The 17,411-nt window shown below is 47.9% G+C and overlaps 1 protein-coding gene across 1 annotated transcript in view; it reads left to right on the forward strand.

The window, feature by feature from the left end:
- LAMC3 (laminin subunit gamma 3) overlaps positions 1–12,784 on the forward strand; it is a 46,921-nt gene extending 34,137 nt beyond the window's left edge. The window contains exons 19-28 of the mRNA XM_087707632.1: positions 336–541; positions 4,845–4,921; positions 5,523–5,657; positions 7,467–7,584; positions 8,540–8,707; positions 9,168–9,270; positions 9,845–10,044; positions 10,172–10,321; positions 10,638–10,737; positions 12,502–12,784. Of these exons, the coding sequence (XP_087563758.1) occupies positions 336–541; positions 4,845–4,921; positions 5,523–5,657; positions 7,467–7,584; positions 8,540–8,707; positions 9,168–9,270; positions 9,845–10,044; positions 10,172–10,321; positions 10,638–10,737; positions 12,502–12,731 (1,487 nt within the window). The 3' untranslated portion in view covers positions 12,732–12,784. The remainder of the gene's footprint in view (positions 1–335; positions 542–4,844; positions 4,922–5,522; positions 5,658–7,466; positions 7,585–8,539; positions 8,708–9,167; positions 9,271–9,844; positions 10,045–10,171; positions 10,322–10,637; positions 10,738–12,501) is intronic.
- Positions 12,785–17,411: the final 4,627 nt, after the last annotated feature.

Here is a 17,411-nt window from a genome sequence, read left to right on the forward strand (position 1 = left end):
CAAAAGCCCCCTCCCCTTTCGCTCCCTTATTATTTCCTATGGGAGGAGCCATTCACCTTCCACCTGTGGCTTTACTCCCAAGTCGACCCTGATTTCTTAGTTGTCCTTGTCTTCTGGCAGCTCTGCGCATGCACACACTGGGAACAGGCTCCAGCTGTTCCTCTGCCTCACTGATGTCTAGCTACGAAGGCACCTGATAACTGCCGGCCTCGGGCCCCTCTCTGCCTCTGATGCAGAGCCCTTGTCCGAACCTTCCCCAGAGTCCTCACTGCCCAACACCGCTGCCAGGGCCGCTGTCAGGCCACAATACCTGAATGACGTAGTCTTGGTTCCAGGTGCCAAAGCTGCCTTCTTGGAGAAGATGACGGATCTGAAGGGCTCGTTGGAGGATGCCGGCCATCGGCTGAGCAACGCCAGCAGAACCATCGCTTGTGACGGTCAGCGGGCTGCCAAAGTGTGCGGGCTCCTTTCCGACGTATCCTCCACCCTGCGGTCCACCCAGGAGGAGATCCAGCTGGCCACGGAGGTCCTGGGAAGCCTGGTACTCGACGTTTCTCAGTCCCTCTTTCTCCACCCCCTTCCATCCACCACGCTGCTTAAGGTGCTGAGGGTGACTACTGTAAGTCCTTGACCTACAACCGCCACGGAGCCCAAAATGTCCATCGTTAAGCAAGTCAGTTGTTGAGTTTTGCCCCATTTTACGACTTTTCTTGCCATGGTTGTTAAGTGAATCACTGCAGCGGTTAAGTTGGCAACACGATTGTTAAGTGAATCTTCCTTCCTCATTGACTGCTTGTCAAGAAGCTCACAAGAGTGGATCACGTGACCCTGGGCAACCGTTGTAAATATGAGTCCGTTGCCAAGCACCTGAATTTTGATCAGAGGACCACAGGGATCCTGCGATGCTCATAAGTATGAAAAATGGCCGTAAGTCAGGGTTTTTTCAGGGCTGCTGTAATTTTGGTCACTAAAGAAATTCAAGGACTGCCTGTATTAATCTTAACCACAGCCTGTTTCTTCTCCTGTCTCCATTTCCTGACCTCTCCACAGGTAGTTTTCTGACCCAACTAGGTAACATCATCAGTGCTAGAAGAGAGGGGAGGGGAAAGAGTAGGACTGTGGGGTCCTTGGTGCTCTCTGAGCTTGGTTGTTTTCTTCCAGACGTTTCATAACCCAACTAGGTAACATCATCAGTGCTAGAAGGGAATGGGATTTGCTCTCTCTCCCTTCTAGCACTGATGACAATACTTAGTTGGGTCATGAAACGTCTGGAAGAAAAGTGTTGTGATCCGCCAGCAGACAGCGGAGCTGGCAGTAGAGTCGGACAGTGAGGAGGTTGGGGAGGAAGATGGGCCAGTCCTGGAGGCTGGGGAAGGCTCGGATGATGAGGGCTCTGCGTCGGAGGCAGAGAGGGGGCCGAGCCTATCCGGCAGTGATCAGGTGCTTATGGAGATAGGCAGCCCTGATGCAGAGGAACAGCTGGAGCCTGTTCCCAGTGTGCACATGCCCAGAGCTGCTAGAAGAAAAGAACAGCTAAGAAATCAGGGTCGACTTGGGATTAAGGCCACAGGTGGACTTTGTCTGTCAAAGATTCTTTTATTACATTTTCATTTTCCTTTATACAATCACTTAAATACTGTGCAGTTAAAAAAAGAAGAAGCAATAAACAACTCATAACACTTCTATCCTACATACACCCTTCCTTCTACCCCTCCAACTTTCATTTCTCCCTTCCAACAATCCCCTCTTCTACTTCCCCTCCCCCTCAGCCATTCCTTTCTCCCCTTCCCACCATCTCACCCTCCTTACATTCCCTTCTCACTCACTCACAGGTGGACGGTGAATGGCCCCTCCCAGAGGAAATAAAAGAGGAGCAAACAGGGAGGGGGCTTTTGCAGGAAACTGTTTGTTCAATCGGTCGTTAGATTAATTTCAGGAGTGTGAAGATCTGTCCTTGAATCTCAGAGACTCTGTGCCCAGCCTTTCCTTGCACAGCACCTCATTTGGAAAATATTTACCTGGCAGCTCTCCAGGATAGATGAGGTCTGTGGTCATAAATACTCCTTTGAAAGGCTGTTTGCCAGGCCTTGGCGGAAGGTGAAGGGGAGGGATTCACATTTGTTTAATAAAAGGGGTCTTGTGGGGACCAGAACTTTGCCTCCTGCTTTTTGGGGGACCTGAGGTCAGAACAAAAACCACCAAGAAATCATCAAGGACCCCACAGTTCAATCCTGAGCTATAAATATTGGTACATAAATGTCCAAAAGGCCATTCAAGAATGTGACTTGTTGTTTTAGCCACAAGGAGGGGACAGTCGACACAGGAGTCATGATACGTGATCTAAATGTGTAAGGGGTCTTCCAGCAGGGAGCTGGGGGGCGATCGAAAGCTAATTCGGATATCAAATGAGATAATTTCATAACGCACACAGAAAAGTTTGCAATTTTTTCCGCCGTCGGGAAAGCCAGCTGGAGGCTTTTCTGTGTTCGGTCTCCGAGTTTCCAAAGTATAGCTATCTAATTTGGGAGAACGTGGGGCATCTGTCCAAACTAATGAGTCCTTCAAAACAACTTTAATGGATTGAATAAATTCCTGCTCGGAAGGGAACAGACCAAGGATTGATAAATGAAGTCCCTTCCCTTCGAAAAACAACAACAACAACAATAGAGACACCATTAAAGATACTGCTGGAGTCTCACAACCCAATGAACGTGGATTCAATACGCTGAAAATGGGAAAATGTTTTAAAAACTGTCAAATGTGGAACAAAACTAATTGTTCTGACCGAGGCCTCCCAAGAGCAGGAAGCCAACTCCTGTTCCCAACAAAATCCCCTTTTATTAATTGACTGTGAATTCTGCTCATTCACCTCCAGCAAAGTCTTTCCAGGGAGGATTTACAGTCACAGACCTTAGCTGGCTTGGAGAGCTGCCAGGCCGAGATCTGCAGAACTTGGCAAGGAGCCTCTGAGGGTCACTAACCAATGAAGCGAAGTAATTTTGTCTCCTGCAAACTCCACTCCTCTATCTATCTATCATCTATCTATCTATCTATCTATCTATGCATCTATGCATCATCTATCTCTATCTATCTGTCTGTCTATCTATCTATCTGTCTGTCTGTCTGTCTGTCTGTCTGTCTGTCTGTCTGTCTATCCCTCCGTTCCTCCTCCTATCCATCCATCCGTCCGTCCGTCCATCTGACATATTGCTATCTATTTCTCCGTGTCTCTGTGTATCCAGGCCTCCTTTGCAAGTGTCTGTCTAATGCCCACTGCAAATGTTTGTTTGTTTACTTGCAATTGACTTGCAGAGCCAATTGTCAATCATTTGCATGTGTTTACTCCTGTGAAATTGGCTCCTGGTAGCTGCTGTAAATTACGAGTGCACACTTGTTTATTTATGTGCCGTGGCCTCCCGGTGCCAAATGAAAGCGATTAGCATGTAAGTTGCTCATTTATCTTTCGGTGGCTGTTGCAAATGAGCACAACTTACTTATTCAACTGTAGTTGGCTTCCCACGCCAATTACGCGTTGTTATTTGTTGTTTATGGACAATCTCTTGAATCAACGGCTTTGCGGATGCATCCATGTTCACGTCCTTATTTTTGGCCCCAAATAAAGAAGCTGTTTATTAAGTTTTATTCCAGGAATCTTCCTCTGTTCTCAAGATCTCATTTATAATAGAGGAATCCTAGTTTTTCAACTCAAAATTTGCTGACTGGCGCCACCCAGTGGCGGGGGGGGGAAGTAGCTGCCCAATAGAGTACATAAATATTTGTTTAGTGACCGTCAAAGTTACAATTGCACTGAAAAAAAGGGCTATTCTTACAATTGATCCTCACAGTTATGACCGGTGTAGCATGCTGACAGTTATGGGATCAAAATTTAGGCAGTTGGCCACCAACATGTTGGTTAATTGAGAAAAAATTAACCAGTGGAACAGCTTGCCACCAGAGGTTGTAGGGGCTTCAGTCACTTGAGCAGGGGGATGGACTAGAAGACCTCTAAGGTGCCTTCCAGCTCTATTCTGATTGATGGATGTTTTTATGATGCATACAATGTCCTGATGTTATTATGATGGGTCACATGATCACCATCTGCAACCTTTCCAATCAGCTTCCAACAAACAAGTCAATGGAGTAACCCAGATTCATTTAACAACCACATGATTCACTTAACGACTGAAGCAAATCACTTAACTGTGGCTAAAAGGGTCACAAAATCAGAGGTGATTCATTTAACAACCAGCTCACAGTCAAGGGCGACCTGTTTGACAACATATTCTTTTAAAAATCTCTCATCTGCCCCTTCAAAGTATGACAAATAAAATCTTATAATAGCAAAATAATAATAAGGGAGGGAGGAAGGGAGGGGAATAATAAGATGCGGGGAGGGGAAGGGAGCCCTGAAAATCCCTCAAATAACCATTATATTAAACAGAAAAAGTGGACTTTTAAAAACAAGTATTTTTTTTAAAAAAAACACTCAGCTGTCCTCCCACTGCTACAGCTCAGAGTTTTGAAGACTTTAATGTATTTGGTAATAAATAAGCAATGAATAAACCATCATAGATCAGAGAGTTTGTAGGGTGAGCATGCTTACCTTACCTGAAAGGTGAACTAAAATGCTCCAATCCCATAGAAAATTCACAAAGGTTAACCCATTACTCTCTCCCTGGTTTCCATTTGAGGATTTTCTGAACTTTTCATATTGTGAAATATTTATTCCCACTATCCTCAGTTCTCCCACGCTTCAGGCAGAAACAAAACAAAAAAAAACACCCTCTCTCTCTCTCTTTTTCTTTCTTTCTTTCATTCTTTCTTTCTTTCTCTCCACCTACTAGGAATTTTCTTCTGAAATCTCTTATCAGTCTACAAACTGGAGCCGCCAGGTGATCAGATCCAGCACTTTGGCCCGCAGGTAAGTTTAGATGCCGTCATAATGCAAGTCGCCCCATCCTTGTACAGTCGATCGAATGATTTAAATATCTGGAATGGTTTAACTCAGTGATCGCTAACATTGTTGTCATCGTGTGCCGGAAGCATTCATGCACCCAAGATGCAATGTGCACGCAACCCCTCCCCCTGTGTGCCCCGCCACTCGTGCATGTGCCCACGACCCCCCATGTGTGTCCTGCCCCCGTGCATGCATTCGCAAGCCCCATGCCTTCCTCCCAGGTCGACCCCTGTTCTTTAGCTGTTCCCTTCGTCTGGCCGCTCTGCCCGTGCGCACACTGGGAACAGGCTCCAGCTGTTCCTCTGCCTCATTGATGTCTGATTCTGAAGGCAGCTGATGACTGTCAGATGGTTCTGGCCCCCTCTCTGCCTCCGACACAGAGCCCTCATCAGAGCCTTCCCCAGACTCCAGGACCGGCCCATCTTCCTCCCCAACCTCCTCACTCTGCGACTCTCCTGCCAGCTCCAGTGGCCACTAATGGGCCGCAACAGAGTGTAGAGAGATGAGAGCAGATGTGCACCACCAAAATCACTGGGTTGGGGTTTTTTTTTGCCCCTCTCTGCAGCCATGTTGAAATTGCATCCTTGGTGGAAGGCCTGGCCAGAAGAGCCATCCAGGCATCCCACTCCAGTTATCGTCTTCTCCAAAACGTTGCAAATGTCAGCAAGATGGAAGAGTTCAGGCAAGAGATGGAAGAGAGGTGAGTTGGGGGGTCCAGGATGGTGACATGCTGGCAGCTGTGCCCCATGGGTCTTCTGGGTTGGTGGTCCACAGTGTCTAGAAAGAAGACCCCATTTAGAGTCTTACTTGGCTTCAGCTTTCAAAATGTCTCCGGCCAGGGACATTTCTACGGAATCGCTTTTGGGGTTTTTTTTAACGTCCTAAGCAGGTTGAGAAACATTAGATGAGGGTGACGTTACCGCCCCTAAAAACATGCATTCCTCACTCTCTTGCATGACAAACCAAACCAAAAACGGAGTGTTGGAGCTTCATTTGTTAAACTGTGGAACTCCCAGCCACTAGATGCCCAGATGGGCTTTTAAAATTGATGTGATAAACAGGAAGAGAGGCCTATTTAAACATTTCTGCTTAACATCGCTACCTGTTTCCTCTAAGACTGCCTCGGCCACATTTCAAGATTTGCATAAGGACTTTCTAATTAAGCCAACTTAAATTAACTTAGACTAAAGTAAATTAAGGCCAGAAAAATTGAGTTTGTTCAGGTTGCCAAAGCTAAAAGCTAAAAGAACAGGTGAAGCCTGGCAAATGGGGCATTTATTGGTAGAGCTTCTCTGAGTATTGGGGGACGTGGGGTAAATTATCCTGTTCCGACCTCGGCTTCCCCAAAAAGCAGGAGGCAGAGTCCTTGTCCCGACAGAACCCCTTTTATTAAACAAATGTGGATTCCTCACATTCACCTTCAGCCTAGGCCTGGCAAACAGTCTCTCAAAGGAGTATCTATGACCACAGACCTTATCTCTCCTGGAAAGCTGCCATGTAAATATTTTCCCAATGAGGTGCAATGCAAGGAAAGGCTGGGCACAGAGTCTCTGAGATTCACGGACAGATCTTCACACTCCTGAAACGAATCTAACGACCAATCAAACAAATTGTTCCCTGCAAAAGCCCCCTCCCCTTTCACTCCTCTTTTCTGTCCTATGGGAGGGGCCAATCACCTGTGGCTTTACTCCCAAGTCGACCCTGATTTCTGAGCTGTTCTTTTCTGCTGTTTGCATGCGCACACTGGGAACAGGCTCCAGCTGTTCCTCTGCCTCACTGCTGTCTAGCTCCGAAGGCAGTTGAGAACTGCCAGACAGCAATAGCAATAGCAATAGCAGTAGACTTATATACCGCTTCATAGGCCTTTCAGGCCTCTCTAAGCGGTTTACAGAGAGTCAGCATATTGCCCCCAACAATCTGGGTCCTCATTTTACCCACCTCGGAAGGATGGAAGGCTGAGTCAACCCTGAGCCGGTGAGATTTGAACCGCTGACCTGCTGATCTAGCAGTAGCCTGCAGTGCTGCATTTAACCACTGCGCCACCTTGGCTCTTGAGCGGGGGCCAGACAGCCCTGGCCCCCTCTCTGCCTCGGATGGAGAGCCCTTGTCCAAGCCTTCCTCAGACTCCAGGACTGGCCCAGGTTCCTCCCCAGCCTCCCCACTGTCAGACTCTGCCGCCAATTCCACTGGCCGCTGGAGGGCCACAACGACTCCCAACCACCCTTTACATTTTAAGATGGGCAGAATTCATCTCCCAGAATTCCCTAGTCAGCAAGCAACTTTAAGCAATTGTGGACTTCATCTCCCAGAATCCCCCAGCCAACTACTTTAAAATAAAATGGGCAAGGCTCTACCTGAAGAATGATAAACTCAGCTCTAATTTTTCTATCCTAAAACTCATTTCCTTCCAGTTTTTATTTTGGTTAAATGCAAGGATATCTGTCATGTCCCACAGAGACCAATCCCACCATTTAAATGAGTTGATAATTTGAGAATGTCTGCCTTGCAGTGGTGAGAAAATCAATAGGACCCAAAAAACCCTCGTCTTGCAAATAGAAGATGCTGAGAAGCTGGTTTCAGGCCATCAGAGCAACCCAACCCTGGCTCAGACGGATACTTTGGAGCTGGTAAGCATTAGTAACAGGACAGGTTTTTTCCCCTACATCGCTTCTTCATGGAAACAGGTTTTCTCTCACAGAGTGGATTATATTTTGAATGTTCCTCATCCACTTGATGGCTTTTTCAGTTTGATTCCAGGTCTTCTAAATCAGCGTTTTCCAATTTCAGCTTTAAGAATTCCCTAGAATGCCGGTGTAAGAATTCCCCAGCCAGCGTGCTTTAAGATGGGTGGACTTCACATTTCTCCAGCATGCTGTGTGCCAAACACCCCAAATTCTCCAGCAGGTTGGCTCGGGGACTTTGGCAGTTGAAGTTCACCCATGTTAAAATTGCTAAAGTGGAGAAACACCCTCCTATATATCTTTCCTGCAAAGGAAAACCTTTTGCATAACAATGTTGTGTTGGTCCCTGTACTTTTGGGTGCGGTTTTTAGGAAATTGCTTTATTTCTTCATTTTGCTAAGGTTTTTTTTTAGAATGGTGCACTGTGCAAAGCAGCCTGGAAAATAAAATAAAATAAAAAATAGAGATATTAATAGCCTGCCCCCCCCAAAAAAAAATCAATTGTTGAATTTCCAGAGTTGGAGGAAGAAAAAGGAAGTTTCTTTTCTTTTTTTTTAAAGTAATGCAGGGATGGACAGCTAGCTTGATTTAGATGTGGGATGAGGCAAAAATAAGGTAGAAAATCTTCCCATCTCTTTTACACTAGATTGTTTCCTTAATTGCACAAAATATAGTGTATTTGCCCGTAGGCAGATTCTGGTCACCTATGGAGAGCAGGCTAGTGCTTAAAAACAGCTGATTTATGGAGCACAAACTACCCTCTGGGGGCTCATATGGAAACACACCACCCCCCCCCAAAAAAAAGTACCCCAGCAATCTATAAATGTCATAATTCTAGTAATAAATTCATTTTTCCAATTCTAGGCAGGTTTTTTTTTTAATCGATTAAGTAAATCCACAGACTCTGATCTTGCAGCGCCCTCTGGTGGAGAAAGCTGGAAATCTGGTCCAAGAAGCCGAGGAAATCCAGCAACTGATTGAAACGAAAGACGGGTTGAGAACCAACAGAACCTTGGCAGTAGAAACTGGGTTAAAGGAAATGCTGCAGAGGATTCGGCCCTTGGAAGAGGTGAGTGCTTCGTGGCTTGATTTTTCCCTTATTTGGCAGCAAAATTTGGCCACAACAAACCAGGATGCAAAGAAACATTCGACTGAAGGAATGTCTGACATTCCTGGTCAGATCTTGGGGGTCAATCCTAGAGAAATTTGATTGACTCTCTCTTTTAAAAGGCCTCACTATCAGCCCTGTCATGCTGCAAATGGCCATTAGGTGGCAGCAAAGAAGTATTTCAAAGTAACTCTGGTCTGCCCTCTGGTGACCAACTACTGCCCTGTGCATATAATAACCACAGAGTTCACATGGGTTCACACGCAGACATTATCTTCACCCACAAACCAAGGGGTTGTCTTGACTTAGTGCATCACCTCAAGTCAATCCTGCGCCAAAGTTAAGTAATCACCGGCCATCTTTAGTGAATGTTCACAGTTAGGACTTTTTTAGTCTAATTTTGCTTTCCTCTGTTTCACAGCTATGGCAGAGAACGAACGATGCACAAGCACTGGCCGAGTCCTCCCTGGCCAACGGAGAGGCCGTGGTGTCCGAAGCGAAGGCTTTGGTGACCACACTGGATGGTAAGACAAAAGTAATCCTAACTACTTAATCTCAAGAACTCTTCTGACTCAGGCTTCCCAAGAGCATGCAGCAAAATCCTGGTCCCGACAAAAACCAGTTATCAGCTGCCTTCAGAGTCAGACATCAGTGGGGCAGAGGAACAGCTGGAGCCTGTTCCCAGTGTGCACATGCACAGAGTGGCCAGAGGAAGGGAGCAGCTAAAGGACAGGGGTCGACTTGGGAGTAAGGCCACAGGGGGACGTGAGGGAATAAAAGAGGAGCGAAAGGGGAGTGGAGTTTGCAGGAGACAATTAGTTCACTTCATTGGTTGGTGACTCTCCGAGGCTCCTGGCCAAGTTCTTCAGATGTCGGCCTGGCAGCTCTCCAAGCCAGAGAAGGTCTGTGACTGTAAATCCTCCCTTGAAAGACTTTGCTGGAGGTGAATGAGCAGAATTCACAATAAATTCATAAAAGAGGTTTTTTGTCGGGACCAGGAGTCTCCTTCAGGCTCTTGGGAAGCCTCGGTCAGAACATAAAGGGATGTAATTTTATCCAGCTTGAAGCAGGGTAACCGGTTTTTCCTTTTGCTGGCAGGAATAAAGGCCCTGATGGCAGACCCTAAAGGCCGCGCTGCGGTCAGGAGGAAGCGGGTTGCGGTGCGTGGCCGGACGATTGTGGAGACCCAGAGGAAGATCAGGCAGGCCCAGAAAGCCCTGGGGAATTCCGGGACCGTTTCCGCAAAGGCCTTCGCGGTTGCCCGTGAGGGGGAATCGGCCGCCAGGAAGAATGCCCAGGTGGGGCTGTGTTAGGAGGCGGTGTGTCCGTGGTGAAGGCGCTGAGCCTGTCGATCGGGTGGCATGAGGGCAGCTTTATGGCTTCCTTCCTTCTCCTCCGTTTCTTTTTCACTCTTCCGTTCTGCAGGTGGCCGAAGGGGTCCTAAGACGGGCCAAGGAGGAGAGGAAGCAGGCTAGCCGAATGTCTGCCACGGTTGCTCTCACCCTGGTTACCGAGATTTCCAGGCAAGAAGACAAGGCCAGAGAACTTCAGGCCCAACTTGGGAAACCTGCGGAGGTCAGTCCTGTTTTCCCAAGGTAGAACCGGAGAGGGATGGCCCCAAAGTGCCTTTTGTTTCCCCCGAAGACATTTCACTCCTCATCCCAGAAGCTTCTTCCGCTCTGACCGAAGCTCAGTTCTAAGTCAAAGTTCATCAGAACGGGAGAAGCTTCTGGGGGGAGGAGTGAAATGTCTTCGGGGGAAAACAAAGTCCAGTTGCCTTTTGAGAGAGCAATTTTGGGACAACCGTGACCTGGATGGCGGGAAACCCTTGTGGCCTTCAAGAGAGGGACCCGTGGGAGGAGGCTAACGCAAAGCCCGTCTTGTGTCGAAGGCTGCAGTGGGCATGAAGACGCTCGGCCAGAACCTCCAAGCGGCCCAACGATCCCTGGAGATGGACATTAAGGCCCTCCAGCATCTGCTCTCCAAACTAGGTGAGTCCTCCGTTCACGGCCCCCTCGAACTAACCAGGATTAGCCCGGTCCAAGCATCCCTTCTTCCGTGACCCCAGGTCGTACGTCCTTCACTTACGACCGCAATGCCGCCCAAAACTTACGTGACAAAGCGAGACATTTGTTAACCGAGTTTTGCCACATTTTACAACCTTTCCTGTCACGGTTGTTAAGTTAATAACATGGTTGTTAAGTGAATCTGGATTCCCCTTTGATTTTGCTTGTCAGAAGGTCGCAAAAAAGAGGATCACGTAACCCCGGGGACCCTGCGACCCTCATAAATATGAGTCACTTGCCAAGGGTCTGAATTTTGATCACGTGACCGCGGGGATGCTGCAACGGTCGTAAGTGTGAAACCAGTCATTGGTCACTTTTTTCAGTGCCGTTGCAACTCTGAACAGACAGTAAACAAATAGTTTTAAGTCAACGTCAACCTGTGTATTAGAGGGACGCGGTGGCTCAGGGGCTAAGACGCTGAGCTTGTCGATCAGAAACGTTGGCATTTCCAATCCCTCGTGCCGCGTAACGGAGGGAGCTCCCGCGACTTGTCCCAGCTTCTGCCAACCTAGCAGTTAAAAAGCATGTCAAAAATGCAAGTAGAAAAATGGGGACCACCTTTGGTGGGAAGGGAACAGCCTTCCGTGCGCCTTCGGCATTGAGTCATGCCGGGCACATGAGCAACGGAGACGCCTTCGGACAGCGCTGGCTCTTTGACCTTTGAAACGGAGATGAGCACCATCGCCCCCTAGAGTCGGGAACGACTATCATGTATGTGCGAGGGGAAACTTTACCTTTATCTGTGTGTTTACTAGCTGGTGATTAAGCAAGTGGTGTTAAAATAGGCATTTAAAAGGCATCCCAGGGAGGGTTGGTCAAACATACCTGTGGATTTAGCTTTTACCTGGCAAGGAATCAATACACCTGTTCCATGGTTGAGCTTTCAGCATTTCCAGACAGTTCCACTAGGGGGCAGACTCTTCTTTCCATAAAGATTTCTTTTTTTAAATTAAATTAAATCACTTTGGGATTCTTGGAACAGTCTGTGATGCTTCTTCCTTAACGTTGGTTTCTCAGTGCCAAAACTGTGTAATCTAGCCTGCTTTAATTAATAAACTGAAGAAATTATCCCCTAATTTGTTATGCCTAAAATTAACAACGGAGTCAGGTAGAGCATTCCAGGCGTTGACTCTCTGTGGCTGAAGTCATATTTTCTGCAATCGAGTTTACCTGGAGTTTGCATCGATTGTTTGCCCCCGTGTGTGTTACTGTGGTTGAAGCTGAAGTGGTCATTGACGGGTAGGACGTTGTAGTGGATAATTTTGTGTATTACGCTCTGGTCAGGCCTAAGCGTAGCACATGAGTTGCCTCCGGAGGTTGTGGGAGCCTCATCACTGGAAGCTTTCAAGAAGAGACTGGACTGCCCTCTGCCAGAAACGGTGTAGGGTCTCCTGCTTGGGTGAAGGAGACTAGATGACCCACGAGGTCCCTTCCAACTCTGTTAATCTGTAATTAAGAAGGCAGATGACCTTCCCAATTCACAAGGCATATGAGGGGCGGGTGGGACGAAGTCCAGCACAGTCAGAATCGTTAACGACAGCCAAACTCAAACCAGAAGAGATCCGCTCTTGCCGTGGAGTTGACTTCCTGGTCTGCTCTGCTTAGCAGGGCTGAGGTTGGAGCTGTGATTTTGGGGGTGCCGTCCCCCCCCCCCAGCCCTAGTGCCAACGCTCTGTTTTGCTTCCCCAGGAAACCTGGATGGGTCCGCAGCTGTGCTCCGTGCGAGCCAGGTCCAGCTGGCAAGCTTGAGGCTGCGTCTGGCGGGACCTGGAGCCCTGAATGAGACCCTGGGCATCTTGGTACAGGAAGCCGAGGAGCAGAAGGCATCGCTGGAAGCCTTCGAAGAAGATCTGGCGGAGATCCAGAGTGACAAGGGGAACCTAGAGGCCATTCTTCAGAGCTTGCCCAGCGGCTGTTAGAGGTGAAAGGGGGCCTGAAGACTGGAAGTGATGGAATCAATGTAGAACCCCCCCCCCCCCCCCCCGCTTTTAAAAAAAGGAAAGGAAGTATTCCCAGAATGCAACTGGCCAGAGGAGGCAGACTGAGCCATCTTTGTCAGAGACAGAGAATCGCTTGAGAAAACTATCTGGGGTTCTGGGCTGCCGAACCAACCTTAAAGATTCAACCCCAAAATGGAGACCTCCCAAATTCATGGCAGTCCTGAGGACTAGAAACCTGAAACAGCCACTTTGCAAGTCTTGGGGGAAACTGTGCATTGTGCCTTTTTGGTCCCAGGAGTTTTGGACCCTGGAGGGGGGTGGGTGGGGAAACAAAATCCAAGAGATTTGAACCCTGATGCTGAAAAATGAAAATTGGCTGCCAGGATGGGGAATAAATCCAGTATAAGGATATAGAATTTGCTTGTTTCCGGTTCTTCAGAAGCTAGAGAAATTTTCATTTCCTTTTAAAGGCAAGCTTTGAAAACCAACAAAAGCTGCCTCTTAGCTGTGCCGTTGGATAGACCAGGGATGTGTTGCTGCCGGCGTTACTGCCGGTTCGGTTCTCGCACACAGTTGCCTGTAAATAGGTCTCCACATGCGCAGAACATTAAAAATGCCACCCCCCAAAAAAAACACCATGCTGTCGCTACCAGGGAACCAGTTTGGGGGCGTTGCAAGTCTGCTGTCCTTACTGGTTCGGCGACCCAGTCGCAATTTCCACTACCGGTTCACCAAACCGGTGTGAACAGGTATCAACCCACCTCTGGAATAGACCAACGGTGGTGAAATTGACCTGGCCCAGGTTGTGAAATTGATTCTGTGAAATTGACCCGTCCACAATAGTAAAACTGGACAGGAACAGCGTCTGGGGAATCGACAAACAAGCAGAAGATCCAAAAATTGATATCTTCCCCTTTCTTCTCTTGAAAAAAGAAGAAACCACCTTCGCCAACCAAGACCCAAAGCACCAGCGCATTCTAGGGTGCTTCTGTTCTGACTTAGGCTTCACAAAAATCACCAAGCAGACTCCTTGTCCCGACAAAACCCCTTTTTTATGAAGCTAAGGTGAATTCCTCTCATTCCAGCAAAACCCCGGCAAACAGTCTTTCAACGGCGAATTGACAACCAACAGACCTTATCAGGCTTGGAGAGCTGCCAGGCCGATATCATCCAAATGCTGTAGAAGAAAATACTTTGCAAGGAGTCCCCTGCAGTCACAAACCAATCTTCACAATAATTATGTGAACTAATTCTCTCCTGCAAACTCCACTCCCCTTTCGCTCCTCTTTTATTTCCTCTGGGAGGGGGCCATTCACCGTCCACCTGTGGCCTTCCTCCCAAGTCCACCCATGTTCCTTAGCTCCTCCCTTCTCCTGGCAGCTGTGCATGTGCACACTGGGAACAGGCTCCAGCTGTTCTTCTGCCCCACTGATGTCTGATTCTGAAGGCAGCTGATGACTGACAGACGGCCCTGGCCCCCTCTCTGCCTCCGACACAGAGCCCTCATCATCGGAGCCTTCCCCAGACTCCAGGACTGGCCCATCTTCCTCCCCAACCTCCCCACTGTCCGAATCGGCTGCCAGCTCTGCTGCCCGCTGGCATGGGCCACAACAGCTTCTCTCTCCCTGTTGAACGTTGGCCCAGCAAATCCTTCTTGTGTTCAGTGATCTGGAATTCATTCACTTGCTGACATAAAAAGTGATTTCAGCCCAGTTCAGCTTAAGAGAGAAACTCCGCAGTTACATTCACCCATATAATCGGGAAAGCTTTATCTGAATTTTTAAGAAAACGGGATTTGTACTGTACAGGCACGTGTGTTAATATATCCCTTTTTTTGTGACCCCAGCTTTCCAATCCTGCTTTAAGTCGGCAATGAGGTCTTCTAGATGACGGTGTGAATGTTTATCTTTTCTTTGTGGGTTTCTTACTTTCCAGCCTGGGCAGGAGACCCTGGGATTGTATTCGTTAAGGATCAGCAAATGAGATGCTAAATCCATACTTCCCTCATCTACACCCTGGCAGGATTATCCCCTTTACATCCTCATTCCCTGCATGCATAAATTGATCGATTTACATTTTAAACATTTAAAAGATGCCTTTTCGTGGTCACCTCGGAAGAACGAGACAAAAACTGCTCAGAGAGAATAGCAAGTGGGTCAAATTAACAGACACGCCAGTCCTTTAAGATTCGTTTTCAGGCTGGGTGAAGAACGCCGTATGGGAGCAACAATGGGTTGGGCTGGCACGACGTGGCAATCCCTAAACTTTGATTTATAGGCTCCAAAAGGCTGAGAAGAAAAGGGCCAAAAAACGAAAATGTGTAGCTTGATATACGATGCAGACAGTCCTGGGCTTAACAACCACAGTTGAGCCCCAAATTTCAGTTGTTAAGTGAGGCAGTTGTTAAGTGGGCCTTGCCCATTTTACAACCTTCCTTGCCGTTGTTGTTAAACGAATGACTGCAGTTGTTAAGTTAGGAACACGGTTGTTAAGTGAATCTGGCTTCCCCGTTGCCTTTGCGTGTCAGAAGGTCGTAAAAGGGGGATCACGTGATTCTGGACATTGCAACCGTCATAAGTATGAATCAGTGCCTGAAGTTTGATCACATGACCATGGGGATGCTGCAACGGTCGTAAGTGTGAAAAACTATCTGAACTCCCCATTTTTAGTGTCATTGTAACTTCAAACAGTCACTAAATGAAGTGTTGTAAGTCGAGGACTACTTAAAAGCAGCGATCCACTCTTTAGATGTCACGGAACTACAGCTCCCATCATCCTCTACCCATTCCTCTGCTGGCAGGGGCTCCTGGGAGTTGTAGTCCAGGTAGGTCCTAAAATCGCAACCTCCGGGTGTCCGTTTTTCAGTCCAGAAAGATCCGGAAGAGGCATTTCCAGGTAGATGTTTAAGGAATCACCTGAGCTGCCCTACAGCTTCTCCTCTTTCTCCAATCATGTCTTTTTTATTGAAGAAGAAATGAACGGAAGGAAAGGAAGGAAGGACATAAACTCTGCGAGAAAAGGAAAGGAAAAGGAAAGGAAAAATAGGAAAAGGAGAGTAGCTTTCTAATACCAGGGGTGGGGGGGGGGAATGGTGAATTTTTGCTGCCTTCCTTATTACGGATGTATTTCTTTCCTTCTGCATCTTTTTAAGCCCTGCCAGGGCGAGGGTTAAAAGACGGCGTGGAAGGAGACAACCGGCCCCTTGTTCTTCCTCCACCTTGAAAGGAAGAAGGAAAAAATATATATAGGAGATAATCCAGAGAGCAGATTCCAGCTCTGAGAGTCGGTTTCCCCAAGGACGTGACTGACGCTCCGGAATCCTTGCACAAAAAACATCTCTCGGCCCTGGGAAATATCGGTTTATCTCCTCCCCTGACGTTGGATGATGGAGAGCAGAGGACTAGGAGACAAGAGTCACAGCCCAAGCAGAAGACACCCACTTCTGAGGGTCTCCTTGGAGATGGGTGGGAAGAAGGAATGATTGAGATTTAAGGGATCAATGTCCCTGCCAGGTTCCTTCGAAGTATGGTTGGCCCAGGAGAACATTCCTGGACCATTGTGTTTCCCCTCCAAACTTTTAGTCTCGTTGCTGTTAGTTGCAAAGGTTTTTTTCCGACCCAACCCCAACCCCATGGACAACGTTCCTCCAGGCCTTCCTGTCTTCTCCCATCCTCTGGAGCCCATTCAAGCTCACGCTGGTGACTCCCTCCAGCCACTTCCTTCTCTGCCATCCCCTTCTTCTTCTTCTTCCCTCCATCTTTCCCAGCATGAGGCTCTTCTCCAGGGAGTCCTTCTTCCTTCTCATCAGGTGGCCAAAGTCTTTGAGTTTCCTCTTCAGGATCTGGCCTTCTAAAGAGCAGCCAGGGTTGATCTCCTCTAGGACTGACCGGTTGGATGGCCTTGCAGTCCAAGGGACTCAACGCAGGAGTCTTCTTCTCCAGCACCAGAGTTCAAAGGCCTCCATCCTTTGGCCCTCAGCCTTCCTTTGGCCCTCACTTTCCTCCCTAGGATCAAGCGTCTCTTCACTTCTTGGCTGCCGTCCCCATCTGCGGTGATCTTTGAGCCCAGGAAAATAAAATCTGTCACTCCCTTCATTTCTCCCCCATCTAATTTCCAGGAATTGAGAGAGCCGTATGCCATGATCTTAGTTTTCTTAATGTTGAGTTTCAAGCCAACTTTTGCTCTCTCCTTTTCCGCCCGCATCAAGAAGAGGGGAAGAAAAGGACGAGGGTGAATGGAAGTGATATTTGAAAATTTGACTGTTAGAGTTATTCGGTGGCTCAGTGGCTGAGACGCTCAGCTTGTCGATCATAAAGATTGGCAGTTTGGCAGTTCAAATGCCTAGAGCTGCATAACAGATTGAGCTCCCGTGACTCGTCCCGGCTTCTGCCAACCTAGCAGTTCAAAAGCATGTAAAAATGCAAGTAGAAAAATAGGAACCACCTTTGGTTGGAAGGGAACAGCGTTCCGTGCGCCTTCGGCGTTGAGTCATGACTACGGAGGCGTCTTCGGACAGCGCTGGCTCTTCGGATTTGAAACAGAGTTGAGCACCGCCCCCTAGAGTTGGGTACGACTAGCACGTATGTGCGAGGGGAATCCTTACCTTTAATGAAGCAAAGATATTAGGCTGACAGTGGAAAAGGGGGAGAAAGACTAGAG

Source organism: Thamnophis sirtalis, unplaced genomic scaffold (assembly GCF_051295495.1).
Source record: "Thamnophis sirtalis isolate CommonGarterSnake01/CBP01778 unplaced genomic scaffold, rThaSir2_p1.2 scaffold_2, whole genome shotgun sequence".
NCBI lineage: Eukaryota > Metazoa > Chordata > Lepidosauria > Squamata > Natricidae > Thamnophis > Thamnophis sirtalis.